General features: G+C 34.5%; 1 protein-coding gene across 2 annotated transcripts in view; it reads right to left on the reverse strand.

Annotated features, from left to right (window-relative positions):
• Positions 1-8,064, reverse strand: part of rasgef1ba (RasGEF domain family, member 1Ba) — a 110,480-nt gene extending 102,416 nt beyond the window's left edge. For both annotated transcript variants that reach the window (NM_199829.3, NM_001431104.2), the window contains 1 exon segment: positions 7,740-8,064. In NM_199829.3, coding sequence (NP_956123.3) covers positions 7,740-7,808 — 69 coding nt within the window. In that variant the 5' untranslated portion in view covers positions 7,809-8,064.
• Positions 8,065-10,450: the final 2,386 nt, after the last annotated feature.

The following is a 10,450-nucleotide window of genomic DNA, read 5'->3' on the forward strand; positions in this document are numbered from 1 at the left end:
TAAAATGGAAATTGCCTCAGATAAGAGTCAATGAAGGTCAATTAAAACTCTAATAGGCACAAAAAGAGATAAAGCCTCAAAGCTCTTTCAGCTGAAAGCAACTGCACACACTGTATGACAATCCTACACCTCAAAGAATGCATTTATGAAAATGAAATCACTCCTGCATGGGAAGCACATAGCAATTAATGATAAAAATGTAATTTAAACCATTATATTAGCTTTTGTCAAGATGACGGGTATTATAAGTCACATCTATGCCTGAACACATCTCCATATATTTTTTTAAATTGCAATTATTTTGGTATTATAAACCTTGGTGGTTTAACCAGCCATTATAAATAATTTGCATTTAAACACAGTTGCTAATAAATGTAAATTAGTACCACCATAAAAAAGTAAATTAAACCACCATAAATACAGAAATTATTCATGGAAATATTCACACATGCATGCACACACTCACAAATTACACTCACAGAAACTAAAAACAATGAAAAACACAAAACTGTAAGCAATGTACACTTTGCCGAATGCTTCACTAAAGCACAAACAATATATTATGAACAAAACAAAACAATTTGCACACAACTCAGCATAAACTATTTCCCCTTTTGTTTATAAAAGCTGGTTTGTGGTTAAAACATGATGCATTGTGGCCAGTGAAAGACATTATTTTGCATCTTCCTTTGCACAATTTTTTTTTCATTGAGTCAGCCATATTTAAACTGCACCAGACTAGTTTCATAACTGAAATGACATGAAAAAGCACTTTAAAGGTTGAAGGACACTGAAATGTCTATAAATTGAACTTCTACAATTAGACTTCATCTTTTGAGTAGAAGAATTGCCAGGTCACATGTTTCTAACATACATCTTTGCTCAAAGGGACAGAATTTGAAGTCTGACTGTTGTGCTGAACATGAAAAGTCAGAATTATTAGCCCCCCTAAATTATTAGCCCCCCCCCCCAATTTCTGTTTAACTGAGAGATTTTTTCAGCACATTTCTAAACATAATAGTTTTAATGAGTCATTTCTAATAACTGGTTTATTTTATCTTTGCCATGATCACAGTAAACAATATTTTACTATCTATTTTTAAGACACTTCTATACAGCTAAAGTGACATTTAAAGGCTTAACTAGGTTAATTAGGTTAACAAGGCAGGTTAGGGTAATTGGTTATTGGTAATTGGTAAATGTGTTCTGCAAACTATCGAAACAATCTATAGCTTAAAGGGGCTAATAGTTTTGACCTTAATTTTAAATTAAAAACTGCTTTAATTCTAGCCAAAATAAAAGAAATAAAACTTTCCCCAGGAGAAAAAAAATATTATCAGATATTCTGTGAAATAGTTAATAAAGAAAACAAAATCAAAGGGGGGCTTATAAATACTTCAACTGTATAAAAGTTACATAGAAAACCTGCAATCTTTTACAACCCTTTTTAGTTGTTTATTCACATATTTTAAAAGAAACATGCAGCATGTCTGATCAAACAATCTGTGGCATTTCTTACTGATCTTTGTGCACAGTTTCATATCTTAAAGGTCACTTGCTTCTCCTGTCTGGAATTCTTGTTAGCTTGCATTGAATGTTTCCGTGTTTATAGATTGTCCTAAAACAAAAAAATACATGTAAAAATGATGAGTGGAATATGTTGATCAGGCTGACAATAGCCATGGTATGGTCTTTTCTGCTTGTGTATGCTGGTTATGATCTGTTTGTGACCTCTACATCCTTAAGAACTCACATCTAATAAATGTACCGATGTCTGCTTTTGTGAAGTAATCATGACCATATGTTCTCCTTTCTTCATTAAAAAATCCACTTAATGAAGCGAGCCTTTTTAAAGACACTTCTCCATGAAACCAACATATTAAGCAGATTTTGGCATCACAACAATAAATGAAAACTGCATAGTAAACAATGGTTTTAACTTTTGACATTGTCTCTCTAAACACTGCCTCATGGTGGACACATTAGGGAAAAAAGTTCATGCTGAAAAAAGGGGTACATTAAAATCTGTATATTAGTTAATCTGTTAAAAAGTTATTATAGTTAAACTCATATTATGTACAGTAAACCCACTATCATGTCTAAGGAACCAGTTTGAGATAATTTGAGAGTGTGGTCATAAAAGTACAGTCAGCAACAATACTCACTTAGAAGTTGTGTTAAAGGAGGACCCAAAGCATGACAAGAAAGCAAATTACAGCAGCTTGAACTGTTATACAAGGCAGGACAGATCATTTGCTTTGGTGTTTGCATCACATTCTGAATCTCTCCAAATGTTGCAGAGGAATTTGAGACTTGTTAGACCAGACATCCTTTTCTATTTCTGTCCAGTTTAGGGGTGCCTGTATGAATTATAGCCTCAGTTTGCTGTTCAAATCTTCCGAAACTGTAGCTCATCTGTTTCAAAGTTTCATGCATTATGTATTCATTCAGATTTCACAATATTAATTTGGCAGATGTTCCTTTTCAATGTGACTTTCAAATAAGAATAATAGAAGTACAACAATATGTGAAAAACTATTTTGTTAGTTTGGCATTCTGAACTTTTTTAACAAACAAGACAGATGGAGAATAAACAGGTGGATAATGGATAAATAGGAAGTGGTATTGCAAGATTAAGTGTTGATAAAACAAACTGCTTAAGATTAGTTACGTATATTTAAAATAACATAGATTTAGGAAAGATAAGTCCACCACTAGGGAACGTTAAAGTTAAAAGTCCTTGCAATTGATTTTGTGCCCCTTAGGATGGCACCACAGAGTGTCCAGAAAGTCCTGTATAGTGCACATAAGCCTGAAATAATAGGTTTAAGTAAAAAGGTGCCGAGCCAGTGGTCATTTTGTAGACAAATGACAGTCTATAGTCAAGTTATGGTTAAGGGTTAGGTGAGCCGGTCCTTCAAGGTGATGGTTCTACAATCAGCAGAAAATATCTTCTGATCATCTGAGTAAAATGAAAGGTGGAGCTGAGTGTTGTCAGCACAGAGGTGAAAGGAAAAGCCATGTTTCTGAATGACAGATCCATGTGATGCCATGTAAAAGACAAATAGTCTGCACTGTGCTTTGAGCTGCGTTATTATCACAAAATTATTAAAGCAATTATGGCATTAGGATTTTAAATATGAAACATAGCCATTTAGTAATACAAAAGAAACATAAGAACAAAGACAGTTGTGTTGTCTACAAAGCACAATGTGTAATTTCAAGATGAGAATTATTTTTACTATTATTTTACTGCATTTTCTAGTGAAATTCTTATTAGCTTAATGTGTCTATGTCTGAATAAGTTTTTTCATTGTGTAATTGAAACAAATGAACACAAAAATTTTGAACACAAATGAAAAAAAAGTTAATTGTTCTAATATTTTATTTATTCCAGGAAAGAACAAATCATTTAATGAAAATTTATATATAATAACAAAATACTAAGCATAAGGAAAATTATGTGTCCATGACTGATGTTTTCATTCTCCTCAACTATTTTAAAGGACTGTTTAAACACACATAAGGTCACCAGCACTATCAGGTCAAACAAGTCTGGCCATTTTCCTCTGACATTTGGCATTAACAAGACATGTTGTAGCCTTTTGATCTGTCCGCAGAGGCATGGTATTGAGCTATGTTTGAAACACATTACACTCCACTCTCATTCTTTCGCTCCTTTTGTTTATTAAACAAATAACTGACCTACAAAATAGGCATCAAAATTCAGATATAACTATTAAGATTCTTCCAACAAAAAAAATGAGGTGCATCGTCCAGTCAAAAATTGTGTCTGACCCACTTTCTTTCTTCCGGCATACGCCGTCCCACTAACCATGCCTTTATGACTTCACAACTAACTAATTGAAGAACAAATAAAAACTCAAACGCATACTATCTAAACTAAATTTTACACTTTCAAAAAAAAACACTTTTAAAACCCAAAGTCTTATGTTGCATAGCTATATTTATGGGAATAGACAAAATGATCCATTTTACTTTTATGACAGAAAATCATTAGAATATTAGGTAAAGATCATCTTTCGAAAAGACTTTTTTTTTTTTTTTCTCCCATACTATACAAACTTCTTTTTTTATCAGAAAGATGCATAGTTACAGTAAGAACTTAATTTGGACAATGCATTGATGGATTTGCTCTTCAGTGTTTGTGTAATGATTATTAACCAGACTAAACAGAGCTAAACTGAAATAAACCTAAACACTGAAAACTGGACTGACACTGTTTCAATTTACTGTGATCTTCTATGTGAAGCTGCTGTGCCACAATCTACATTGTAAAAGCGCTATACAAATAAAGGTGAATTGAATTGAACTTTAAAAATAATTTTCTAAGTATTTAGATTATAACCCTTTTTCAACAAGTGAATCAACAGCCAAGTTGTCTTTTACTTATTCTAAATGAATAAGAGATCAAAAAATGAGAACTTGTATAGTCATTTGCAATATTACAGGCAGGCACACAACGTTATTTGACATTAATATTAGGTTACATTTAGGTCATGATGTCAGGTGACCAAAATTTAATGTCTAGCCAGCATCTAAAAACAACGCTATTTTGACATTCAGTAACGACATCAAATGACGTTGATATTTGGTTTATTTTAGGTTATGTCAGAAGGTGACCAAAATCTTAAACCAACTTCATATTGACATCAAATTTGGCAACCAAAAAAAAAATACAGTGGTAACGTCCACACAAGCTGTAACATCATTAGATGTTGATATTTGGTTGATTTTAGGTTGGACATTGATGTCAGTTAAGTTCTGACTTCAACCCGATTTTCATTTCCAAACAAAATGCAACGTCCCCATGACATCGGGGTGCAACGTCAATCTAACATTATGTTGACGTCCTGTGCCTGCTGGGCTGTGTTCAAAAAAAGCACATTTTAGGGAAAGCAGCAACAACCTAGAGAAAATGGCAGAGAACATGAACAAATCTTTGCTATAAAGTCCAGCCGTTTCTAAGCGCACACCAGCCAAGTCAATTACCCAGCAATTGTCAGCTCACGAAAAGAAATGGATTCAGTTTTGGCTGGCAGCATTTCAGTGTCCACTATGAAATGGCCTGTCGAGAGCAGCGACATCCTGACGTGGTTGTGATTAGGAATGAAGCTGAGCGCATGTGCCCTGTAAATGAAAACTTCACTCAAGATGGGACTTTTGCTTTCTCATCCATCCAGATCTCAAAATCCATTTAGGAACTTGACATATTTGTTTGGGTGCTATAATACTCTCTACACATCTTTCAAACAACTAAAAGATACAGTGCCAGTTCTGACTCACATGGTGCCCTTGGCAAGATCAGACAGAACACATTATGTATTAAAATCTTTTTTTTTTAAATATAGTACTGTACACTTACACTATTACTGCAGTAACATACACCTTTTGATCAAAAAGTAAAGCAATAAACTCATTTAAATTCAAAGAAATTAACTTTAAAACATGACTCTATATATCTACTGCTTTCCTTTTTTATATTCACTTTGTGAATTGGTTATCTTAAACTATACTGAATTGATTCAGTGAACAAGCTGACAATAATGCTTACCTCTAACAGAAATGAGTCAAGTGTATTTACTTAAGAATAAATGTCATTAAAAGGGCTTTAAGGATATAAAATTTAAAAAATATCTTATAATGCATTAAAACCAGGTAAGATGTTAGACTAGAATTAAGATGTTTTTTTATACAGCAAGCTACTGTATCTGTGTATGGGTCTATGTGGGTGGCAGTGTGTGATGTTGTGTGTGTGTGTGTGTGTGAGCGCATGTATGTGTGTCACCTTGCCTGAGTCAATCTCATGCTGAGTGTCAAACAAGTGACCACAGGATACTAATGAGGAGCAGATCTGAGCCAATGCAACATTCAACACCTACACCATCCCCACAACAGTAAGAGATGCCTTCTTGTATTTCAACTTTTACTGAACATTTCTAGAAAGCTAAAAATAACAAACTGAACCAAAGTATAAACAAAGAATTAGCATCTAAACCTTACCAATAAATACATTTAACCCAAACCTAATTAAACCACTATACTCTAATCAAAGATTTTTTATTGATATACATGTTATTTTAAAGTAATTTAAAATCCATCTTGTGAATGTTTCTAAGAACCAGTGGTCTAACCCGGTTTAAACCCACAACACCTAAACCAAACAAAGCTAAACAATCAGAAACACAGAACTAAATCTGACAAATCTGAATAAACTATACAAATACACACATTATTTTTCTAAATAAATAAAGCAAAGGATTCAAATCATTCAACTTCAAAATTTCATGTTCAATTCAACATGTTCAATATGTACTTATTTAACCAGGATAGTCTCATTGAGAGACAATATCTTTTTTTAGCAGGTAATATGGCATCTTAGAGAATATATGTCTTTATATCTGTGCAAAAATAGATTCTGCACACATATCCACATTATGATTATTAGCCTTACAACATACCCTAATTAAAATTTACTTTAAAGTTTAAAGATCAATTAGGATGAATGCAAAAAAAAAAAAAAAAAAAAAAAACACATACAGTAGGGTGTTTCATATATAAACAGCAACACAGGCAACGGTGGGATTAGAGGCAAAGGCTGATCTGATGGCTTTGAACAGAATATTCTCTTATATAACGGCCTGGGCGCTAATCCCTCAACACCACTATGCTGCAGTTGTTCGTCACTCACTGTAAACTGCCATTACAGCCGATTATGCCCACCAGCAACATATTTCTAGAGATAATTGAAAAGCAGATTCATCTGGTGAAATAGCTTGATCTGAGGATTATAAAGAAAATGAAGCCAAGCAGAAGCTAACATGACAAACAAATCATCCAAACAAACATATTTTCATGAGAAAGGGAATGAGTCGCCTTCAATATGTACACATATTACAGTGTACCAAACACAAGGTACATATGAGTGACCTGACTGCACAGCTGAAAAAGCAACAAAGCCAAAATTCTACCTGTAGATAAAGTGGACTGACTTATAAAATATGTGATCTCTCATATAAGATCACACAATGTTTTGCAATAAATTTCGTTACATACGTTGGAAAGCTTTTGATTAAATGCATTAAACCTTTTGTATGGACAAAATTATTCTGCATTTCAAACAATCCATTAATTCTTATGTTTTCTTGGAGCTTTCAGAAATGCTGTTTTGTGTACAGGTGCAATTTCTCCTGACACAGTGACCTAAATACGCACTGGAAGAGCTTCTTAAAGACATCAAGCCTGACTCCCTTCCATCAATATTTGACGATTTGGGTTTCATATCTATCCACCGTTTAACACATGTCTAATGTTTCATCAGTGTAAAAATGCATGTTTATTTTACAATCTTTAGCCATTATTTCAATGCTCAGGTGAGCCATCCATTGTGTGGCAGCAGCAGTAATATTAACAAATTGCTGTGAGTGATGCAGGTACCAATGCTTCCAAAAACCTCAGCATCTTAAACAATCAGATGACCTAAAGATGTACTTAATTAACAGTTCCCTAACAAAAATTATATGGTTTTGCAATACTACCAATAGTTTAACCATATTAAAACTGTGATAAATACAAATAATAATCTACATGGCCAAAACATTATTAAACCCCGGCTAATTTTCGGTGAACCAAAACAAATCATTGTTAAACCAAAAATCTGAGATTACAGTCTAACACAATAGTAGCTTACAATGTCAACAAACAGACTTAAATCTCACCTCGAACATGGGAGATGCTCCTTTCTCGGGCAGTGTACATCCCAGCAGCTCAGCGAGGAACTTTGCCATATAAATGTGTGTTGTGTGTTTCGCTGGTAGATTGATAACGCCGCTAGCTGTTGTTCCTTTCACTACAGCGCCCACAGGTAGTCTTGATCCAGCAGCGGGTTCCTAGAGTACAACAGACCGATTTGTCGCTCTTTGGACTTTCCTTTCAGCATGTCTTTCTCTCAGAACTCACAGTAATTCATCTGAAACTGTGACAGCTCATTGTCTTTGTCTCGTCAGGAGCGCGTGCGTCTGCATACAGCGCAGTGGAGTCGAGCTCATTGAACGCCACTTGTAATCCTCGTGTAGGGAGGGAGGGTGAGGGGACGCTGGATAAACTGATGTAAAGCTCCGACAGGTTGCCTTTTTCTTTCTGTTTTATTACCTACGTTTACTGGCGCTTTCAAAACATCAGAGGTTTAATAGGTTTGATGTAGCAGTGCTGATGCTGACTTACCTCTCCAATGACATTTGAAGTCACTTAAAGAGCTAACTTGCACTTCAGTGACACATTTGTGCCCCTGGACCATTTTAGATTTATTTATCAATAAAAACGTTAATAATATATGATTTGGTAGGATTGGACAATATTTGGCCAATATACAACTTTTCGAACATCTGGATTCTGAAGATAAAATAAATAAATAAATAAATGTTGGAATTTTTTTTGACATCAACCATTAGATTTTTGATATTCATTGTTGATATTCATTCATTTGATTTCTTTACAGCTTAGTCCCTTTATTAATCAGGGGTCGCCACAGCGAAATAAGCAACTTATCCAGCATATGTTTTACGCAGCAGATGCCCTTCCAGTCACAACCCAACACTGGGAAACACCCATATACTCTTGCATATACACACACACACACACACACACACACACACACACACACACACACAACGGCCAATGTAGCTTATTTAATCAACCAATACCACATGTATTTGGACGGTGGGGGAAACTAGAGTACCCTGAGGAAACCCACACGAACACGCAGAGAACATGCAAACTCCACACAAAAATGGCAACTGAATGCAACCTTCTTGCTCTGAGGCAATCGTGTTACCCACTGTGCCACCGTGATGCCTCATTGTTGATATCTGAAATTCAGTGGTGTAAAGTAATAAATTACAAATACTCAAATGATTGTAATTAAGTAGTTTTACTCAGGGATTATAATTTACTAAGTATTTTTATAAATGTGTACTTTTACTTTCCTTTCAGTACATTTTTTGTGCTGCATTTGTACTTTTACTGCACTACTTTCCTTCAACCCGCTTTATTTTTTCTTGTCTATGGGGATTAGAAAAATCTGTCCTGTGATTCCTTTCCAATCAAATAAATCATAATGAAGTATCTCAATGCATGGATGATTTATAATTGCTGCAAACTGTTTGGAAGCATTAAAAGTGTCCAAGAAGACGTCCAAAATCTTTACACACATTGACCCAGAGACTGTTCAGATGCATGTCACTGATGAAAAGATGACGGATCTTTACTTTATGACGTCCGAAATGACCTTAAACAGCCAGCAGGCACAAGATGTCAACATAACGTCAGATTGAAGGTGTACCCCAACGTTGTAGGAACGTTGCATATTATTTGGAAATTAAAATCGTGTTGATGTCAGAACTCAACGTCAGGCCAAGATGTCAAACATCCAACCTAAAATCAACCAATTATCAAGATCTGATGATGTTATATCTTGACGTTGTGTGTACGTTACCACTATGACGTCCATCAGACGTTGGATTTTGGTTGCTATACTTGATAAATAAATGTCAGTATTCAACATCAATATGACGTTGCTTTAAGATGTTGGCTTGACGTTGGATTTTGGTCACATTCTAACACAACCTAAAATCAATTTAATATCACTGTCATTTGATGTTGCTATTAGACACATCAAAAAAACATTGTCCTTAGACGCTGGCTAGACATTGAATTTTGGTCACCTGACGTCACAACCTACATCTAAGCTAATATTAATGTCTAATGATGTTGTGTGCCTGCTGGGCAATGATGACTAATTGCAATACAGAAAGTTGCATTTTCACACATCCACAAATTAAATGTAAATGCATTAGCTGTTTACAGCGTACTCGCTACCCACTACTCTTGTCTTGGGTATTGTTGAAAGGTCTATTTTTCACTCATACTTTGAGTAATATTTACAACAGTTACTTTTACTCTACTTGCACTTCATTTTTAGGCAAGTAATGGTACTTTTACTTGAGTATGATTTTTCAGTACTCTTTCCACCACTGCTGAAATTTAATTTTGAACTATTGTTATCAATCAAAACTTGAATTGTATTGAAAATAAGAAAGTATTTGCAATGTTAATAACTTTAATCTGCACAGTCTTAACAAACAGTTCTCTTAGAGCAAGTGTGACTGTAGTACATTGTAGTCTTGACACTTTGGAGATTTAGGCTACAACTGATTAAAGAGCTGGTTTTACAGCCAAAATGTGCATGAATATCACCTTTGATTCATAGCTGATGTAGCAAAAATGTTTATTCTGGAACGTTCACATTTTGTCACTTAGACGTTAATAATCAACTCTAAAAAGATATTTTATTCTGGCTCCAGTGGATGTCTTTAGAAAGCTCACTTTTATGTCACAGATATAAATACTAAATTCTAAATAGACAAGTCAC

Source organism: Danio rerio, chromosome 5 (assembly GCF_052040795.2).
Source record: "Danio rerio strain M-AB ecotype USA chromosome 5, GRCz13ab, whole genome shotgun sequence".
NCBI lineage: Eukaryota > Metazoa > Chordata > Actinopteri > Cypriniformes > Danionidae > Danio > Danio rerio.